Consider the following 22,203-nt stretch of genomic DNA (forward strand, 5'->3'; position numbering starts at 1 on the left):
CTCCACTTACTAAAGTCCTAATTTTAGTGTGAACAACACGACAGCTCTCATTAAGGTTTAATGGGAAATCCCCGAATACAACCGGAATTCATAGGGGAAGTCCCCAAAATAAAATCATAATTAATTAAACACAATGTTACATATAGTCATGCAGATTACCGCCGAACAAAACTTGGTTTCATTTGATTTAATTTCATTTTTATTTATACAATATTGACTTTCCCTGCTCAAATGCCATACATTAAGGCAATGCTAATGAAGTCCTGCTTAATTCTTTCATCTACAGACTTTCATGAGTCAGCTGGTGTGTGTGCAGCTGGGCGATTAACACTGAGCCATTCTTTTCCTTACTACAAGGCAGTATGATCGTTTGTCTAGTAGATTGGGCTGTGATAACAGAGCTAGAACACATCGAAATTAGTAACATGCACCTGTCTGAAAAGATTGTCTAAAACCTAGAACTGTTTCAAACGACAAAACAGCACAGGATTTTTGGAAAACTCATTTTTAATTTGATACTTGTAATAAAAATGGTGGGAGTCCCCTTTTAATGTTCTTAATAGTGGGTAACAGAAGTAGCAACACTGGTTAGATTTCAAAACAGTCAAGCACTGGCTCACATGGATACAGTATAAGCATACATACATAATACACGTACATATAGGTTTGCAGAAGTTTACATCTCCCTGCAAAGCTTTCAGTTGTTTTGAAACTTGCAATCACTCGACATGTTCACTGCAGATGTCACATACAACATTTTCAAAATACTTCTAAGTTATACATTTCAAAATGAACCTCCGTTATTTAGGCATTCAGCATTTGCTGCTGCAACACTCAACCAGCTCGGTTTGAAATATCAGGAAATTAGTAAGTTGATGAAACAGGTTCAACCTGTTAGGGATATTAATGAGACAACAAACCGCCTTCCACAACTCATTTAGTGAGCTATGAATGTATAAATCAGATAGGTGGGTGTCACTAGGGGGACAATGATCTTATTATTTATTATTATGACATTCCAAAAGTTGACTATCCTTGGATTAAGCCTCACTCTATAGAAGAGTAGGTAAGTAAGACATAGGCTAGGGAATCTGGTATGGATGAGGCAATTACATTAAGCACACCTCCACAAGACTTTAAACATGATAAAATAATGATTAATCATGTATTGGGTAAAACTTTGTACTTGGATCCTCTGAAAATGGCAATCTTAACTAGATTCCAAGCAACTACCAATGTATACCTAACAAAACCAATGGAGGGGCTTCATACTAAAGTTAAAATGTATATGTTCTATTTAGTTTTCTTGTAGTTTCAGTCTTACTCAAAATACAGTGTTACAGTGTTAAAAGTGCATCAAAATCTAGATAAAAATCATGATTACTTGCATGGGGCAATTACATCTGTATTACAATACGTAATTGTTTTACAAATGCTTACACAAACCAGCAGCTCTTAAAATGGCGGTGCATGGAATAATACAGATACAATAACTTCAGCTTTACCCAGATAATGAATACCTAATCCTTGAAGGAACACAGGGGAATATCTGGATGACTTTATATTACACACGACACAGATAAACGACTTTAGAAGGACCCGAATAGTCTGGTAGAGAAAGTGACATCCTGGGCATGAGATCAAAGTTCAAAGTCCATTACTGCGTCATTCCATAAACCATTATAAGATATGTAATTAAAGAATCAATAGCCCAGCACTGTATTCACATTAAAACATTTGGTTGGCCTTGAAGGTCCATCAGTTGTTAAAATCATTCTTGCCTCACACACATGATGACATATTGCAAGCAATTTACACTGCCTACCTGAAATAAAAGCCCATTAATGTGAAACAATTAAAAGTTATATCAAATGTCTATTGCCAATAAAGATGAAATCTTTTGGGGCGATTGCAAAAGTGCAATAGTGCTTTGACTTGGAATTATACAATTTGGCCCTGATGAATAACCCATATAAAGGCAGGAACACTAGGGAATAATACAAGACTAATATGATTTGTTACAAGATCTTTTGTTCAGAAACCACACTGTGAGCATTCGTTTTTACCTACTGTTAGTATGAGGATCTTAAGATGACCTTTAAATATCATTAAAGAACACCAACTATTTCACAAAGTACAGTCACATAATATATAAGTGTGGGACATAGGACAAGTAGGTCTTCTATATTTTCTTATGTCAGATTTGTGATGAGAACGATGAATAAAATAGTAAACTGCAGGCCAACAAAGGAAAACTCAAATGGCACAAACAAAATGTCACATTACAGAGTTGGCAATTGGCAATATTGTATTTGTCTAGTGCAACACAGTCTCTATGCATTCGCTTACTTGTAACACACAAGCATGACAAAGCACCTAACATTTTCAAATGAATGCCGTCTTAAATATTTACGCATACAATGTGTATCGGCCAATCAAATGAAAGACTAGACTCTCTTATTGGCTCATAATTGTTTTCTTTGTAAGCTATTATCACAACAGTGTGTTTCCTGACAAGTAGAAAAATATGTAGATGAATCTGTCAGACTAATATTTACAGGGAGCTAAATAAAATGGTTAGTTAGAAACAACAAAAAAAAAACATCATTTTTGACGGAAAATGCTTGATGCAGTAAATGAAGATCATAGCTCATGAAAAATACAATAAGTATACTTTTTATCAATAAAACATTTGAAAACATATTTTTGTGTTGCTGAGTTTTACAATCATTCAAAGACATATGTACTCTGAGTGCATTAACAAAAATACTAAGTGTACTTAGATATCTAGCTAAGGAACCATTCCTATCCTTGCAAGTCAATAAAGCATGTGTTACAAACGCGAACAGGTTTTTTGGACGAAGGGGTTAAGGCATTCCTTGAAGAACACTCGGCACAGAAGATATTTCCACAATGTCTACAGTGGTGCTGAAAAGAGAACAGAGTCAAGCATTAGATTTAACTTGTTCTGAGTCAAAGCAAATTCCTATGGAAGTAGTAAGGGTGTACTGAGTTTTTCACACATGGTTCTTCATTTTGGCTTTATTTTTGTTAGATAAATCATGGCACGCTGTAATATGTCATGTGTTGTTCATCTGAGGCTACAGAGCAGATGATTGTTATTTTATCCTGATATGTAAAACCATAACATTCAAAGAGGGTGTACTTTCTTTTTTACATTATATAAATATATATATCAGATACATAATGTGAATTGAAGATAGAAGACACAATGTGGGGGGGATGGTAAAAAGAATGGTGAGAAAATGCCCCACAGGATGCATATACACACAAAAAAACGGTAGAAGCGGTATACAATGTATTAAGTTTATACTTACCCTTCTAATTGTCACAGAAAACCCTTTCCCACACTCCATGCAGTTTTGTACTTCATGGTCCTCTGTCCATTTTCTATTCAGAGCCTGACTGTGCTTAATCTGCAAGAAATAGACAGTCATGCTATGAATTTCTATATCTAAACAATAACATGCAACAACATTATGTTTGTTTAGACTGTATTATCTTCCCTTTGTCTTCTTAGCACGAGTCAACTGCTAAACCGCAGTTCCTGAAAGCTGCAAACCGACCAGAAATTCGATGCCCGAAAACAAGTAGTTTCATTTATGGTTTTTAATTAAAACCCTTACCTTGCTATATTAAAAAAAAACACACAACACTGCAGCTCCTGAACTGCAACCTACCAACCCATGCTCTGCCCAAGATGGTTTAATTGAGATCACTTGCAAGGAAAACGTTCCCATTGAAGTTTACTTTTAATTAGGGATGCACAGAAATGAAAGAAGGAACGGAGCAAAGTCATGTGACGTGCATTCACATGACTCTGCTGGGTTCCTGCTTCTCCTGGCCGGTACATGAGACGCTGCTCGCACACTGTGCGAGCAACACACAGGTAAGCAGCCTGGCCTCTGCGGACGATTATTTTTTCATTTCGGCATTTTGACGATAATGCCCTTTTTGGCCAATATATTTCGGCCACCGATATATTGGTGCATCCCTACTTTTAATGATGTACATGGGCCTATTCTCGTCAATGTTATGACACTTATGGTTTTCACTATATTTGTATGTCCATATGGTTGTGCTTTTACAGCTTATTTAACTTTTTGGTGCAAGTACATAAAATATAAAACAAAATTAGAAAAACAAAATCATAACAAAAATATGTTTTTTTCTATAATGCATCACAGCTGCCAATATTTAGCTGCAGAAAATGGTAACATGGACAACCTAACAGCATTTGTCCCCCACGCCACATCATTGAGCATGTGTGTTGTGTTTTTCCAAGCATGTCTGCCCTGCCCACCAAGGTGTGTCAAATGTACATACAATAAATATTTCACAGGCTCTCTATCCAAAAAAATGGTTGGTTACATTATCCTTTAAACATTTGCTTCTACTTTCTACAAGGAATGTTCTTAAATATAATGCTGTCAAGTAAATGCTGGGAAGAGTACCTGTAGTGATTGGTTTTCTCTACCCAGTTCTTCCATGGCATATGTTGTTTCATCTACTTTCTTCCGTAATTCTACTACTTTGCTTTGGAGCTTTTCAATTTCTCCTTCACTCTTAAGATACCTATAAGAACATTTGTTAAGAACAAAGATGATTGATTTTCATATCACAATCAATTTTATAAGTGTCATTTTTAACCAAAAAAAGACTGAATCATTTGGTAGCATGTCTTCATATCAGTAAACTCATGCAGTCTTACATGAGTGTTTCTACAAAACAAACAGATCTACATGGTGAACCTACAGGATGATAAACAACATTTAGAGAAAAGAAAATGGAAAATATATATGCATATATACATATAAATACACATTACCTTTCAAGTAAAGCACGTCTTTCATCCTGGTTATTCTGTACTGTTGCTTCCAGAACCGCAATCTCTCCTCTCAGGTCATCTGTTTGCTTCTCAAGTTCACTCACCCTGCGCTGGCTGCTTTGCCATTCCTTCTTAAGTGTGGCCAGGTTCTCATTCAGTGCCGTGATTTGCATAGTGAGCTTGGATTCATTCTCCTCATATTTTTTGCAGCGATCCTCTTTTTGTTTCAATTCTGTTGTCTTATTAGACCAACACGCAAAATGAGAAAACATAGAAATAGTTAAAAGGCTTTAACGTACCGATACCAGTGATGGGCTTATTACTGTGCACTACCATCAACAAACATGTTTTTTTTTTTACCCTGTCTATATGTATGTGTGCTTATATATATATATATATATATATATATATATATATATATATATATATATATATATATATATATATATACACACACATACATACATACACACATATACCGTATTGGCTCGAATATAGGCCGCACTTTTTCCCCCCACTTTAAGTCTTTAAAGTGGGGGTGCAGCCTATATTCGGGGTCTAGCGCCCGACGCCCAGGACATGCAGTCCCAGGCGCTGGGCAGGGTTAGGATACAGATCCCCCGCAGCGGTGCCAGCACTTTCCACGGGGGGGGGGGGGGGTGCCGGCACGGGAGGTTGTCTAAGCGCATCAGCTGAGTGCCAGCACCGGAAGTTGTGTATGCGTATTGCGTAGATGTCCCCCGCCAGCCCCGCAAGACACCCGGGAGTCTCCTCTGGTAAGTCGGGGGGGACAGTGGCAACATATCTCGGGGGGGGGGGGAGACAGAGTGGCAGCATATCTCGGGGGGGGGGAGACAGAGTGGCAGCATGTTTTTTTGGTGCTTTTTTAAAGAAAAAAAACTTTTTCTTTAAAAAAGCACCAAACTTTTAGGGTGCAGCCTATATACGGGGGCGGCCTATATCCGAGCCAATACGGTATATATATATATATACATACACAATTTTTTAATGATCAAAGATTAATATTGTTCCATGCAACTTCCACTTTTATTACAATCTTCCAGTTAGATGAATTATAGAGAGTACTGTGTTAATTGAAATTGTAAAAACTGCAACCAACACCACAAACTGGCCTCCAGAAATAAAGTCCCTATATACAGTTGGGTATAACCCAAAAGGGATACAAACAGAACTCAAAAACCCACCAGCTACCATATAGGCTATTCTGGACTGATAAAGGGGGGCTAGTCTGGCTTTTCTCTAAGGTGCACAGAGGTGTGGAAATAAACTTCCAGAGCTTCAGATAGTACAGCCAGAAATGAATCGCTATCCTTGTCCATTTCTCACACATTGTAAAATCAGTAGCGTGAAAGGATTGCTGTGCCTAAAATGTTTATGCTTTGTAGCTACACAACTAAAACAACCTTGGTGCTTTAGTTCTGTACACACTAAACACAGAAGGGTGTCCAGCCAACGGCTTATAAAATGTCTTCTGCTGTGTGGTAGATGTATATTGAGATCAGGATGTTTATATTCACCGCTAAGTGTTTTTAAATTCCCCATTTAGCCTTTATATTTTGTGCTAAAGAACCCCTGATGTCCTCTTTCTCCAACAAGATATTACATTATTCACTCACCAGCTTATTTTGAAGTTCAGAGCACTGTTTTGTCCAATCTTCCTCCTTTCTTTTCATATCATCTTTCAGGGCTTGCTGAATGTTCTTTGCCTGCTGCAGGGCAGACACAGAGTTATCAATTTTGCTCTGCAGTTCCAGCTTCTGCTGAATCAGTAGCTGCTTGGCTTCTTCAAAGCTGCTTGTTTTCTGTTGGTAAAACAAATACATAATTTTTAATATGACACTTGTCATTACAAAAATGAAATGAAAGTTACAGTATCTCACAAAAGTGAGTACATGCCTCATATTTTATTATATCTTTTCATGTGACAACACTGAAGAAATGACACTCTGCTACAATGTAAAGTAGTGAGTGTACAGCCTGTATAACAGGGTAAATTTGCGGTCACCTCAAAATAATACAATAAAATATTTACAAAAATGTGAGGGGCGTACTCACTTTTGTGAGATTCTGTATATTGCTGGCTAACAGCATAAGTTATATTACATTAAGATTTTATTCCTAGTGAAAATAATAAAGCACTTTCGTTTCATCATGTTTGTTGCATAATTTTCTTTTTATTTGAGAGGCTATTTATAACTAATTATTTTTAAAATGGTCAGACTTTTTTTTTTTTTGCATGTACACTTTATGCCTATACACCTCTTAAGTACATTTTTATTGATCCTATTTTATCCTCAAAGTTAAACAGAAAAATATGTATGTTTTCATATATTACAGCAGTTACTGACCCTCTGATCAACTACAAAACATTAAACATATAATCACCTTTTGGAATTCCTCTTTGATATTTTTCAGTTCCTCACTCTTCTTTGTCAATTCTCCCTCAAGTTTGTCCTTGAGAGAATTAAGGTTATTTGCTTTCACTATTTCTTCACTTAGTTCTTTCTCTGCTGAGACCTAAAATTGCAAGAAAAGTGTATGTCACTCTTGAATGTGACAGAAGAAAATGGGGGTGATTTGATTGTAATTTCATTAATTATTTTAATAACAATAATAGCAATGATAAGAACTTGTTTGCAAAATAAAAAGTACAATACGACAAACAAAAATAAGCAGAAACATGTTATACTCATTTTGCCCAACATTACTAATATATCATTTTACAGTAATAAATGATTATATATCTCTAAGCATTCTATCTAATTTAAAAAATCCAATCCAAACAAGTTTTGGGTTACTTTAATTAGATGAAATGCACTAAAATACATTTCATAAAAAGGAACACAGTAATATTTCATAACATAACACAATTTAGATAAGATTGTAGCACTAGGTTACTCTTTCACTGATGTTACACTTTGTTCTTTTTCACATGTGCACTTTAGCTACACTGGTTCTTGACACTAAACATTCAATTAAATAATCATATCCCAGTTAATGCGTAAAGCAGAACCATCAGAAAACAAGCAGAACCCAGAGAATCATACCTTCTTCTCCTGTATTTCATGTAGGGATTTCTCCTGCTGGTTCAACTGGCTTGTTTTCTTAGCTATATCCTGCTCCATGGTACCTTTTATAGCAGTTAGTTCCTGGATTGTTTTATTTAAGTGCTTGATTTCATTCCTATTAGACCTCAGCTCTTCTTGGGATAAGAGAAGTTTGTCCTCTGCAGACTGGCAAAAAAAAGAAATAGCATTATACTAAAAAGAAAAACAAAAAGTAGTCGGAGTTTATGCTAGCTGGTTCCCAATCTAAAAGAGTTTTCAGAAACATGGTCCATAGTAATAGCCGTATTTTTTCATTGCAAAATATGCTTTTAACATGTAAAGGCAGTTTGAAGTGAACTTTTAACCCATTAAAGGACACCCTTAAAGTTGTAACATTTTTGTGGTGTTGCTGTTTAGCTGTTTCTTCTGTCTAATTAGTGTACCCACACAAATTATATGCATTGGTTTTTTTTTTCCAGGATAAGAAAAGCTTTCTTTAGATACTATTATTTTGCTCTTATAATCTAAATAAAAAAAATATGGTGAACATTGACAAAAAGCACTTTTGCTTTTATTTGAAAAATATTTTTACTTATCTACAAAAAGCTAATAAAAGAAACCTGCTAAACAGATTCTAATAGTGGTCCTGAGTTTAGAAATATGCAAATGTTTTTTTTCTTTTTTGCAAGTTATAGGGCAATAAGTATTTCAAAATATTTTTTTTCAAATCTGGTCATAGTGTGTCTATGTCCTGTTTGGGACATCTTTGATGCCAGTCACTTCAATTTACCCCCATTAAGCCATACGCCCATGTTTGAAAACCAGACAATCCACAGTATTTCAAATGCTAGTATTTTAATTTTAAGAATTGCTCATAACAAACTTTTTTGGACATATTTTCTTTGAACTGGGTGTTTTTATTATTTTATTTTTTAACTATTTTTTTTAACTGATCATATAGTGATTCGTGAGCTAGACCCCATTGAGCTGCATGGTTGGCTGGAGTACCTGAGCTCAGAGTTCTCATTAGGGATTGGATCCAAAGAGCAATCAAACGGGGCCCTTTACTTTTTTGTGTTGCTGAATGCCTCCATACTGAGGCACTTCTGCAACACTGGCAAGCACTTTTTCTTAGCTTCCACTTTTTCCTAGAAAACTATTATTTATTGTTTTATATAGTGCCATCAAATTCTGTAGCGCTGTACAATGGGTAGACAGGACATAACAAGTAGCATGTAATATAACAAATTGACTAAAAGAGACAACAGGTGAGGAGGGCCCTGCTCAAACGAGTTTACAATCTAGAGGGATTTAGGGTGTATTACACAATAGGTAAAAGGGCCAGTGTAAGGGATGGACCAGACACACTAGTAAAAGTATTGCAGGAGAGGGACTAGGAAAGGTGAGCTAAAGGAATATGGGAGGGCATTAATGTGCTATATTGTAAGCACATTGTTGGTCGCTTTCTACTCTCCTTTACCAATTTTCGTCAAGGGGTTAAAGTAGCGTGTAGTCAATTGGCTTGCTCCCCTCCTTTGTTTATCCCACATATTAGATGGTCCTACCAAATACTAAGAGACTGGATTGAAGAACGCAAAGGTGACATACTGAATCCATTGAGTTTATAATCTTTATATAAAATAAAAGTTGTATTAAGGGTCACAACATGGTAAACATTATTATTCATTGCTTCATATGGTGCCCTCATATTTCACAGTGCTGATATCACAAATGATAAATTGCAATCAGTTCCAATTGTACTTCCAATAGCGACTCTCAATAGGCTTGTAAGTTAGCATGGAATGCTGGAATAAACCTACAGACCTAATCAACCTACTGTGGATTTTAATGTGGTTTGTTCCCTCTGAGAGCTAAAAGTCATGCTGTCTAAACAATCCATATTCCATTTGTAATTTGCTATAGTTTCCCTTCTGCCCCTTTATGGTCTTAAACTGGTTTAGAATGGTGGTCTGGTACTTGTAACCTAAAGTATGCAAAGGTGGTTTACAGAAGCAGAAGTGTTCTCACAAGACCCTTTCTACTGCATTTAGCTAACATTGTTTACATCAACCTACATTACATTTTCCACATTAGCATCCCCTTGTAAAAATGTAAATGCTGAAGTTTTACCTTCAGGTCCTGCCTTATTGCAGACACTTCAGACTCCTTCCCATACATGTCAGACTGCAGAAGATTAAATTTTTCCTGCAAGGCTCCATTGTCTTTCTCCACATCGGAGAGCTTTTTCTTCTCAGATGCCAGCTCGCTAGATAATGAGTTTATTTGCTGCTGTAATATCCCCTCTTGTTCTACCTGGGAGCCACAAAACAAAAGGTTGTGTTCATAAAGGAATTGCAATGCGTATAAACAATATTTGTTTGACAAAATCTATGAAAAAAATTACATTAATATTAATGACAGGTTGCACATGTTTGGCCCTTGCAAAAAGAAGTGTAAAAGAACAGATGACTAGTCATTTTATAAACTGCTTTAAGCTTGACTTAAACTTACAACAACAAAAACTATATAGGGCTAATACAAAAGTACTGAGTTTTGAACTGAGCAATATAATCTGTGTATTCCAATCAATCATTAAAGTCATCTGAAAAACCTTAATTAACCTTCAGCCATAACTAGAATAGCCCCAATGGAAGGGACTCACAAAATAAAGCATTTTATGAAACGTTCTCAGCTAATGATGCAAATTTCCATTCTATATACAAGTACAAAGGTAGAACATTTCAATGTATTTTCACCTTTTGTGCTAACTGAGCTGCCACGGTTTCAATCTCTGCTTTATGATGCTTTTTATCTTGCTCAGATGTATCTTGCATCTGTTTCATCTTAGCCTGAAATTCCTGTTGAAGCTTTTCCTTTTCTTTGATTGAACTGTGCAGCTTGGCAACATAGCCGCGTGCTTTCTCAAGTTCCGACCTCAACTGGTTGGATTCCTTTAAGTGAGAAGTAGAAAATAAATGAAACATGCAATACACCATAAAACAGTTCATCAGAATCGTCTCAAAATACAGCAGGTTTTACATTTTATTTTGCTCATTCAACCAAACAACATTCTCTTGTCTCCTGTTTTGTGCTTAATTCATAAAGTCCATCGTGCAAAAAAATCTAAATATCAAGTAATCAAGACGCCTTAAAAATACCTAGGCGTAGTGTTTTTATACGATAAAGTTCATAACACATTATAACAAAATATGTCAATGTACCAAACATGTTATGCATTCGAGCATTTATCTGCCTTAAGGGCCAGGTAAAAAGAGAGTTACAAAGCATTAGTAACTTTAAATTTAAGGGCTTAACCTGTAACATGCCATCAAGTCAATTACTGTTGTGTTTGCCGTTACAACAACTCATAAAAAAGCATTACTTCCTCTTTTTTCTCCAGCGTGATTTTAAGTTCGTCAACTTCTTTAGTGGCAGAATCAGCCTGTATTTGAAGTTTGTTTCGCACTTCTTCGTGCAACTTTTCCTACAGAGAGAACAGATAAGGGCTTTCTGTAAACCATCCATCTTCTACAGCAAAATATGTGATAATAGACTTCTTGTTTATTGGTCAATGTGATATTTTGAAAAGCCACTTCACAATATATATGTCACATACCTGCATAAGCGGCGCTCCTCTTCGCTGCTTTTCTTCCCAAGGAAGGGGGAGACCCCCTCCTTCTCCTCACAGCCGCCGCTACAGCAACCGCCGCGGAAAAGACCCCTTCTCCGTGGAGTCTGCTGCTGTAGCGGGCGTGGAGGAGGGTCTCCCTCTTCTCTGCACTGGCTGCTGTAGCAGTATGCAGGTATGTAATAATATACTTCCAAAATCAATTTTTTGTCACAGCCCTCTTTGTTCATAGTTACCAAGGGTGCCAATATTAGTGCAGGACACTGTATCTTTCTCAGTCTAAAATGATATCACATAATGTGGACTGTGATGAAGGATGAGAAGGGCATGGATTCACATAATGTGGACTGTGATGAAGGATGAGAAGGGCATGGATTCCTGTTATTAACCTTCACAGGTCTGGAAAATGACCATAGTGGAGGCAAATTGGCTAAGGTGCAAAACTTGAAGACAGGCATATAATGTTGACCAGAGCCAATTCTGGCAGAGAAAAGTCTACTCAATGTTTACTATGAAGCTGCTAGACATTTAGCACTCAGCATTCAGGATTGCATACCATTTAATTGTACTGAACTTACTGTATTCTGTATCATTTCCTTTCCTTTATTACGTTCCTTTTCCAAAGCAGCCTTGGACTCTTCTAGGGTGTTTTTGCTCTTGGTCAGCTGGTCTTTGGTGTCAGTAAGCTCTTTCTGCAGAGTGTCTCTATCCAGTCTGACCTTCTCTGCATTCCCCACAGCATCCTGCATCTGCCTTTCCGTTTTCTCCAAGTCTTGCTTTTGCTTTTCAAGTCTGTCCTTGAGACTGTGGGTCTCCTGCTCCTGTTTGAGGAGCAACTCTTTTGACTGCTGGAGAGAGTCTGCTTTCTTCTGTAGCTCCAGCTTTGTTTCAGATACTCTGCAGAAATGAAATACAATAAGGAAGTAATGCTCCAGAATCAGTTAATATATCATTATCAGGGTAAACTATTGCAATTACACGAATAGTGCAATTATATGAAAACAAAAAGAACACTTAAGCATTGGTGGGAAGTATACTTAAATGAGCTTCCTGTTTTGGCAGGACCAGGAGGAGGAAAATGAGTTGAACACCAAAAAAAGTGAATACACATACAGAATTTTAAAATGGACTCCACTATGTGTTTTATTTAAATATAGTTCTGAAATGATCTTTTTACATAAATCATCAATTCTACAGCATGAACACACCCTTCCCCTACAGCAATATGATTTAATATGTAGTACTCCAGAGCTAGTTTTATTCCTTTGTTCATATTTACATAGAAATTACCTGCCGACCCACACAACTGTTTATATTTAATAAAATAAAGGAAATAAACTGACAACTAAAAATACCACAGTTCAGCAGGACCCGTGGTCATTATAAAACGCTAACTCAGCTATACTGTGGGGATAATATACAGGGTCTGGTTACTTACACTCCCTTCTCATCCTCTAACTGTTTGCTCAGTTCTGTGACTCTCAGCTCCAGCTGACTGTTGTGCTGCTTCTGTTGTTTCAGCTCATGTACAGCCTGTTCTCGGTTTGCTTTAACACTGATGAGATCTGCTTCAAATTTCTGTTGAAAAGATACAATTCCAAGCAAACCATACTTGTTCAGTCTTCTTCTAATTGTACTGTCAGACTCTACAGGCCTCAAGATGTTAAATTGTAAAGTTTATGAGATGTTACTCTTGGGTTATTTGCAATTTCTAGAAGCAACGCACGGTCTGACCTTGGGGTGAATTTGCTGGGACATCCACTCATGGGAAGATTGGCAACTGTCTTCAATTTTTTCCACTTTTGAATAATCTTTCTCACTGTATAATGATGGACTTTACATTATTTTAATGTGAGAACAATGGCCTTATAACCATTCACAGATTGATGGGCAGCAACAGTTGCTTCTCTAAGATCATTGCTGATGTCTTTTCTACTAGGCATAGTGTTAACACACACCTGACGCCAGACCTGAAAACTTCTATAGAGGTGGTCAAACGTGCTGATGATCAATTAATCATGGGCATTTGATTAGCAGTATCTGGTACTTAGCATTTTAATTCCTATGGAAGCAATAAAGGTGTGCACATGGCTTCTCCATTTTGGCTTTACTTTTGTTGAATAAATAGAATTCAAAGAGGGTGTACTTTTTCATATGACATCTGACGTTGGCTAGAGTAGAACTAGAGGCAGTCACGCTGCTACCATAATATCAACTTTTAATCGGGTCAAGTGCGCACTGTCATTCTGTAAATAGTTTTCATTTCTATGCCCAAGATATACAGGTTTCATTACTTAAAACACGTTTTCAGCTATACATTTTGCTAGTAAATTGAATAGGTGATATTTTTCGCCCTACAAATTGTGACCATGTCATTATCTGATGACATTTGCACTTTAACCTTGAACCTTTATCCAGTGCGTACATTGGGACAGATAATATGCCCTTCCCTGGCCAAACAGCCATATTCGGCAAGTAAAATATTGAAGCATTCTGTATAGATTTCCTGGATGCCTTGGAGGTAGTATCTGCAAATTCTAGTTTACAACAAACCTTAAGTTGTTCTTCCAAAGCTTCTGACTTTTGCTCCAGATTCAGATGCTTTTCTTTATACTCTTTAAGATTTGACTCTAGCTGACCACAGTACTCCAACTTATCTTGCAGTTTTGTCATCACTTGTTCAAGTTGAGCGTTGACTTTAGCCAATTCCTGTTAAGAGGAAATATACATTTAAAAAAGTGTACTACAAAGAAAGAAAAAAAAAAGCTAACAATCATAAGAATCGTGAGAGCACTGCACAATGTGTGGTACTAAAAGCAATATATTTATGCAACGCTTAGGTGTGTCGGACACTACAACATATTAAGAAAAAAAGATCTCTGGCAAAGTTGTAAAAGTGGGTCAAACCACAAGAATACCAATGGAATATTCCTGCTTGTTGCGCCACGTTTAGAACTTTGGGCCATGTTTATGAACAGCCATTGGGGGGCAAAGGTCTAAATGTTGTTTCTCAATATCTTTAATAGACTTTATGAACACATAGGGCCATACCATACCCAGATCAATTCTCCAAAATACAGCATTCTAAACAATAACAGTCTGTTCTTCTCTTGATTGCTCTGAATTCATTATTTTGTGACAGAATTTATAACGGCAATAAATAGAGTATATAATATAATTCTAACTGTAATGAGTATTAGCAAACACTGAATCATCAGGCATCCTCATTTATTATTTTACACAAAATACTAAACATTCTCAAGTATCCCTATATGTGTGTGTATATATATAATATATCTGTCACTTTTAGTTTTGTCATACCCTTTGAATGCATGTACTGTGAGAAGTGCAGTGTAAATTGTAGGCACTATATAAAAGATAATAATAATTGCATATGCGCCAAGATAGTAATATGTGTAATGTTAGAAAGCCACTGAGTAGAGCCTTCAATCACTTCAAGGGACACTAGTGATTATAAACAATTTTATGCATATGATTGTGATTACCCTTGCACACAAACAGAGGGTTCTGTAGAATTACCCCATATGCATTTGGTTCTTTATCCACCCTCCAGTTATTTGTTGTGCAGGAAATTTGTTTGGCAAACACATGATATACTTATTACAAGCCAGCTTCAGGGCTGGCTCAGCAAACACTCTGGGAGACCTAACAAGACCCCTCTTTCTGTGCATGCAAGCTGCCAATCAGTGGCACCAAACATTGAATGTTGTGGCTCTGGAGCTTCTACTAAAGGTAAGTTGTGTGTATATATATTATTTTACATTTATAAGAGTACTTTAATATGCATTATTTGTCTAAAAGACTACCTGAGACCTTTTAGTGAACTGGGTCATTTACCTGTTGCTTGTCTTGCAGTGCATTCTGGGCCGTATCCAAGTGGTTCTGAAGGTCTACTCTCTGTGCTGTTTTTGCTGCTTCTGCTGCCAACAGAAGTTCGGTCTTTGCTTTAATCTAAAAATAAATTAAGATGAACATTTTTACACAAACGCAGAAGGTGCTATCACCAAATGCAGAATTAGCTAACATGCTAACTTAAATGACCAGGTTCTAGTGTCTTAAGTACAAATGTGACATTTCTCTGCCCCAGAAACATTTAGTGAAACAAATAAAGCAGAATACAAACCATTCACAAAAAACATCTAGGAAACAGATTAGCTTAGTTACAAATGATAAATACTCTGACTGTATATAATAATTTTGGTTCAAACCATGCTGGCAAAACCATCCCTGACGATCCTCCCCAAAAACACAGAGCGTGAATAACAAAATGGTTAGAAAAAAAAAAAAGACTTAAAACTCTACCTGCAAATCCAGCTGGGTCATCTTCTCTTTGCTTTCATTAAGTTGACTGGTGAGTTCCCCCATAGTGGACTCTAAGGACTGGACACGGTCCTGTGATGCTCGGAGCTGTAACTTCTGCTCCTGTACTTGCTCATGTAAGTTCTCCTGAGCCTGTTTGTGACTTTCCGACTGGTTCTTTAACTTCTCTGTAAGCTGAGTTAACTGATACAAGTAAAGGGTGTATAAGTTGTGAATCAGATAAAGGGTTTTACACAGTATACTGCTGCCAATAGCATCATGCTTCATCTGGCAATAACAAATGTTAAGGGAAATGGGGACAATCTCTTTCACCAGCTCGGAAGAGAAAGCTACAGTTGTTATACACAACTTTTTCTTTTTTCTTTTTTTCCATAGTCCTATTAGAATATGATCTTGAATAATAATCTGTTTCCACATGGAGATATTATCTGGTAAAAAGCTACAATCAGTTTCTTTTGCTCTCTTCCTGCAGAGACTAACACAATCTTTTATGTCTATTGACAGATACCTGTTCCTGCAGCGCATGGTTCTTCTCTTGAAGCTGGTTCAGAACGGCTGTTTCACCTTCCCCAGCTTGAATTTTGGCAAACAAATCTTCACGCTCTTTTTCAAGCAGAGTGGTGTTTTTTTTGCTCTTTTCTAGTAAGGCTTCGAGGTTCTGGATCTTTTGGTCTTTGTCCCCAATTTGGCGTAGTACTTGCTCTAAGTCATTCTGGAATAAAAAAAACCCAAAACCAATGCTTCAGAGATGGCTGCTGGTTCTAATCATAAATATGCATCCCATTTACGTCATCTAATTGTTAAAGTAGAGTTGTACACAAAAGATAACCTAGCTTTTCTGTTCCTATACCTTCAGTAAGACTAGAGGTAGCAGTAGCATAAAATAGCGACAGTCATGAGCAGGAGATGATTCTCCACACATTGCCGGTTTGTACCTGGGCTTCCCTTAGTTTAGATGTAGTGGTCTGCTGGAGGGTCTGCTGCTCCACATGCTGCTGTCTTAGTTTTTCTAGCTGATGTTGCAAATCTGTAGAAGTAGAAGTCTTTTCTTTAAGCTAGGAGAGAAAAAAATATTATCATTGTAACAACCTCTGAATGAGCTGAAGTGTAAGTTTTAACTGATACATTATACATCAAAATATTGTCTTCTGCAGGAAACTGCTAACACACTGGAATACTGACCAAGTGTACAGTGACAGCATTTTGCCTTTTAGCCCATCGTGTTTCTGAGTGGTCTTTTCACTATAGTGACCAACTAAGCGATCCAATTGGAGAAGGGGGCACTACATTAGCCACAAAATGTCATGCAAAAAAAAGTACTGTGAAGTGGTCATGGACACATTCACATTAAATGTAAATCTCAACCACAAATTGGTAAATTGATTATTTTACAATGGGAGAATATTGCTAATGGGGACTAGAGAAAGGAAAGGCTTATGCAAGATAAATGCACTAAAGTTAGTCAGTGGAACATGCCGAATGAGGATGTTAAATGTTTTCAACAGGGTGCTGGAATCCAGTAACAGGCAGCAGCTACAAATATAAATGCATAGCACACAAGCAGACCTGCTCCTCTGCACGTGAAAGCTTCAGCTGCAAATCGGCCACCTGCTGTTCCTTGTCCATCAGTTTCTCGGCAGACAGCTGCCTCTGCTCCTTGAGCCTTCCATGGGCCTCCCCTAGCTGGCGCTCGGTCTCCAACAATTTGCTGTGCAGCTAAAAGCAAGCGGGCTTCAGTGAGCTGCCAGGTACTTTCCACCGATTAACCACATATAAAGCAGGATTTGCATGCTAACACAGTATACATTACTTCAGGTCATCATAACCAGCAGCTAAATCTACTTCGACTGATTTGCACATACAGGGCTCAATGAATTGATAAAGTGTGTTCTCTTTGGGAGGAACAGTAACCCATTCCAAGTAGATTTACATATACTTAATAAGAGCCAACATACATTCATTTAGAACACCTTATTATTATTTGATGCATTCTAACCAAAATATATTACATTGACCCTAACCTTCCCTGGGCCTAAAAATACCTGCCTGAGAACTCAAATAATATTGAACTGTAGAATTTTCTGAAGCTGAAATCAAGACTGATACATTGTGGCAGGATACGAATAAAACCAAAAGAAAAAACTAGCTTGCAGTTTAAAATGGAATTCCAGTGTTTCAGTTAAACAAGCCACGTTCTACTGTGCATGCACATTGAGGACAGGCAAAAATCTGCAAAATACACAGTGTGATGGTTGGTCACCTGGTTGATCTCACTTTGCAGCTGTACACCATGCTGCTCCTTCTCTTCTCTTTGCTGCTGCAGCTGCTTAAATTCAGCCTTCAGGTGTTGGTATTTAGTCTCCACTTCAGAAAGCTCCACTTTGAGTTTCTGATTGGCTTCCGCCTTCTCAGTCACTTCAGTCTTCACCGTCTGTAGTGTAACTTCACCAGCAGAAAGCCGGGCTTGAAGCTGTTGGCAGTCCAGGTCCTTTTGGTTAACAGTAATTTGAAGATTCTTCTTAGCCATGGACTCTTCAGTATGCTTCTCCTCTAGCAGGCTGTAATCGGATTCCTTCTTTGAGAGATTTTGAGCTAAAGTCTGTAAAAATGGGACAACAATTATAAATTCTCTTGACGTATAACTATTAAGATTGAATTCAAGGACAATTTACAAAGAAGCTACCAAGCCAATACCATTCAGCAAGAACCAAAATCATGTTTGATAACACTATTCATAATACGTATGATTAATGATGCTTTAGAACAGATGTCAAGCACATGCCAAGTGTCGAAAAGGTTGGTTGAAGAAACAAAATAACTTGAAAGTTATAGATACTACCAAACAAGTACTCTCAATATGTGTCTGTAAATCAAGTACTGCTAATATAAACAGGTTCCTACCCAACATATGCAATATCACAAATTATGCAGAGACTTGAGGATATCATGCTTGAAGCAGCCAATCAGTTGGATCATGGAGGAGAAGGGCTGCTCCTGAGAACGGCCGGTGGTGTATGTTTTTTCATTTTGGAAGAGCACTTAAATATAAAATTCTTCTACAGTGGGAGTTCAAGGGACAATAGACTGTGGGTGGAAGTTTTTTCCCAATAGTATTTTCAAAAAAGGAAATCAGTCACTGTCTCTCAAGCTCTCTGAATGACTCCCTACCGTCTCCACTGACCACTTCCGATTCTGTGTCTCACAGTTCCGCTTGTTCTTTAGCCTCCTTCTCATCTTCATCTCTGCGGACACAACCTTGTGGTGAATCTCCACAAAAACAGTAGCATTTCCAGTGTCATCGGCACTGCTACCATTTTTGTGGAAGTGCGCAGGACGTTATCTTCAAGCAATATGGTGGAGCTTCTGGGCATCCCCTCTCCCCTAATCCTCCAATCAGGGGAGACGATGTCACTGGAAGCTCTGCCATTTTGCAGGAGTTCACCAGGAGGTCATGTCCATGGAGATGCTGACAAAGAAAGAAGATGGGAGATAAGAACAATAAGTTGAAGATTATACTGGAGAAGAGGCGTAGCTGTTAGACGCAGAAACCTTCCACAGAGAAGTTAGGGAGACACTAAGAAAGGGAGTGTGGGTAGATGAGCCCACAAAATGCAAAGTAAAATTCTGAACTTTGTTTCATAGAGGGTCTTCCTTCATTTTCAAAGCTTCATACGAATGCATATGCATATTTAGTTATATTTGCAATTCATACAAATCTGAATGCACAAATCTAATAGATATCTAGGCTGGGCTGTGTTACCTCATTTTTTTGAGACAGCTCAGTTATTGAGGTTTTTAGCTGATGTATTTCCTGCACATACACAGCAATTTCTTGGGGACCTTTAGCCAGCTCAGCCTTCAACTGGTTAATAGTAGCCTGAAAAAGAAAAAAAAAAAAAAACACATACTTTTTAGTATTTGCATTGTGATAAGTAAACACAGATATACGTACAAACACAGGGTATACAAGAAATATAGAGACAAGGCTAGCCAGGAGATCTAAAAATTTCATTCTACTAACTTTACCGGATGTAACACTTTTGTAACTCAATGTTTATAACAAAACTTTTTTTTTTTTTTTATTTTTTTTTATTTTTTAAACCAGATGCTCAGAAAAATACCCCTTCTTATATTTGAGGTCGTTATATATATATATATATATATATAAGCAGGAGATCGGAAAGAGCAGTTTATCCCAGTGTTCTTTGGTAGTCAGGGAAGGCTGCTGTATAGTAAGACGCCTGAATAGCAGGAGTAGGTTTTTCTTTGTGTGTTTGTTTCATTCGGTGCAATACAAGCCTGGAAACATCTAGGGTCTCCTACTGTCCTTGCAGCTCTAGAATATCACACACAGACACACACACACAGACAAAGGGGCTCAGGTTTTATGTTAACAACTTTGTTTGCTACAGTTTTCCCTGTATGTCATTTTAGTGCAATAATATAGTAGCCAAATCACTGAGTTACTGTGCAAAGGTCTACAGTAAACCCTCAGTGACTCATATCCTTGTCAACATGCTGTGGACATGCAAATCAGACACTATATAAAATTGCAACTTCCTTCCATTCTGACGCAGATGCTTACACAATTTCCAACTTTGCAATAGATCAGTTATAGAAATACAATCCGCTAGGTCTTTCCCAAATAGTTAAATCAATTGCAATTTGGATGAATAATGACCTACACTAAGAAAAGCTTTAATGAACACCAGACTAAAACGTCAATGCTTGGAATTCTAATTCTGTTTAACAGCAAGGTTAAAGTATCGGAAACAAACGACATGCATAGTACAACAGAATTGTGCTTATGTTCAAACGGCGGAAAGAATGAAAGGCATTTATGAAGTGTTACCTTAAATGCAACGATCTCCACAGAGAGCAGACAAAAGAAAAATGACACAAATGTAATGACACTGGATGTAAGATGGAAAACAGGCAAATGCGTGATTTAGGAATCGTAACATTACAAATGAGTGCTGGAAACCACAAAAGTCATTTGACTTGACCCCTGTTCTGGGATTAGAAACACTAAGCTATTGACCGAAAGTATTGGGATTCTGTATGCTAGCCATCCATGATATATGATTAATGAACATGTTCATTCTCCCATAAGTCTCCCTTAACTCTTATTAATCAAATACAGTTAAAAAAAAAATCATATATAAAAAAAACAAAACCCCAGTTATCCTAAAAGTAAGGCCTGGCGTATTACATTGGAACAAGGTAGAAATAAGAGAAAGTTTGAAGGTTAAATGATAGCTATGAAATCAGTTTCCTATTGTATACCAAATTTTGCACTTTAGAAACGCTTGTGTATGTCTATCTCCTTAAAAAGGGACATCAGAACATTGTGCTTCTGGCCTACAGTGTAGTCTAGCTGAAGAAAACATTAAGCGGTAGATATATAAATTACACACATTGCCCACAATGATGACGTGCAGTAAAACACCACGGGGATATAAGACCATTAACAGAAAGCGTTTCAGTCAGCATTATGTTAAAGAATATTCTAACACTATTATATCACTGATATTAAAGGGGAGATTATACACGTGAAATTGAAAACTACCTAACGCGCGTGTCCTTATTATTTACGGTTATGTTTTGTGTTTTGAAGTTCTGTGGATTTTGATATTCCTGCTCGGATAGCCACCAAATGCATTGTAAGGGTGTTTTTCATACAATTGTCTCCATTTCCCAGGACTCCTCAGTGGAAGCTGCATTGGAATCCCTTTTGAGACTTTACAACTTCATTGTGTTAACAGACTGCGCCGTCTCAGCTAGAGCTACAGACAGACAGATCTATAAAATATATAATCAAATAAGATGTACCTCTCATATCAACTATCTTGGGGCATCTTTTCAGTCTTGAATAAGATGCAGCAACATGGCAGCATTCACATACAATGCCACAGAAAATTAGTTGTTTGGTTTTTTTTACTTATTATGCAACATTAGAAACATTTATTTTTACTGTTGAATACCTAAACCTTTAACATAAAACATTCTTTAAATAAAGCAAAATTTTGCCTTATGCGTATAATGACACAAAAACAGGCCAGAAAAATTGTTGCCATAGAAAGCGAAAATGTTTCTGTGTTATATTTTTACGCAATTAGATCATGTGTGGAAAGAATTATCTGTCTGCTATGGATTATGGGTCATTTGGAATCAGGCAATAGGCAGAAATGTTTATTTCAGTAAATGTCCCTTCGGCACTAATGACTTCTACAAGCGTTGTCATGTACATTGTTCTCCAGGTATGGATGCTTTGCCTATACCACCCTGGAAAGTGACAGTAGCTCTTTAAAAGTAAC

General features: G+C 37.2%; 1 protein-coding gene across 2 annotated transcripts in view; it reads right to left on the reverse strand.

Annotated features, from left to right (window-relative positions):
- Nucleotides 1-2,805: 2,805 nt before the first annotated feature.
- LOC149299804 (early endosome antigen 1-like) overlaps nt 2,806-22,203 on the reverse strand; it is a 32,400-nt gene continuing 13,002 nt past the window's right edge. For both annotated transcript variants that reach the window (XM_089486134.1, XM_089486132.1), the window contains 20 exons: nt 19,647-19,763; nt 18,147-18,485; nt 17,453-17,602; nt 16,822-16,941; nt 16,395-16,598; nt 15,869-16,069; nt 15,404-15,517; nt 14,099-14,254; nt 12,984-13,123; nt 12,124-12,442; nt 11,300-11,401; nt 10,674-10,868; nt 10,048-10,230; nt 7,918-8,103; nt 7,256-7,387; nt 6,487-6,672; nt 4,850-5,088; nt 4,476-4,596; nt 3,339-3,437; nt 2,806-2,928 (listed from right to left, as the gene is read on the reverse strand). In XM_089486134.1, the coding sequence (XP_089342260.1) occupies nt 2,806-2,928; nt 3,339-3,437; nt 4,476-4,596; nt 4,850-5,088; nt 6,487-6,672; nt 7,256-7,387; nt 7,918-8,103; nt 10,048-10,230; nt 10,674-10,868; nt 11,300-11,401; nt 12,124-12,442; nt 12,984-13,123; nt 14,099-14,254; nt 15,404-15,517; nt 15,869-16,069; nt 16,395-16,598; nt 16,822-16,941; nt 17,453-17,602; nt 18,147-18,485; nt 19,647-19,763 (3,426 nt within the window). The remainder of the gene's footprint in view (nt 2,929-3,338; nt 3,438-4,475; nt 4,597-4,849; nt 5,089-6,486; nt 6,673-7,255; nt 7,388-7,917; nt 8,104-10,047; nt 10,231-10,673; nt 10,869-11,299; nt 11,402-12,123; nt 12,443-12,983; nt 13,124-14,098; nt 14,255-15,403; nt 15,518-15,868; nt 16,070-16,394; nt 16,599-16,821; nt 16,942-17,452; nt 17,603-18,146; nt 18,486-19,646; nt 19,764-22,203) is intronic.

The sequence above is a fragment of the Sceloporus occidentalis genome, unplaced genomic scaffold (genome assembly GCF_023333645.1).
Source record: "Sceloporus occidentalis isolate IW3139 unplaced genomic scaffold, rSceOcc1.0.p SCAF_28, whole genome shotgun sequence".
Classification (NCBI taxonomy): Eukaryota; Metazoa; Chordata; class Lepidosauria; order Squamata; family Phrynosomatidae; genus Sceloporus; species Sceloporus occidentalis.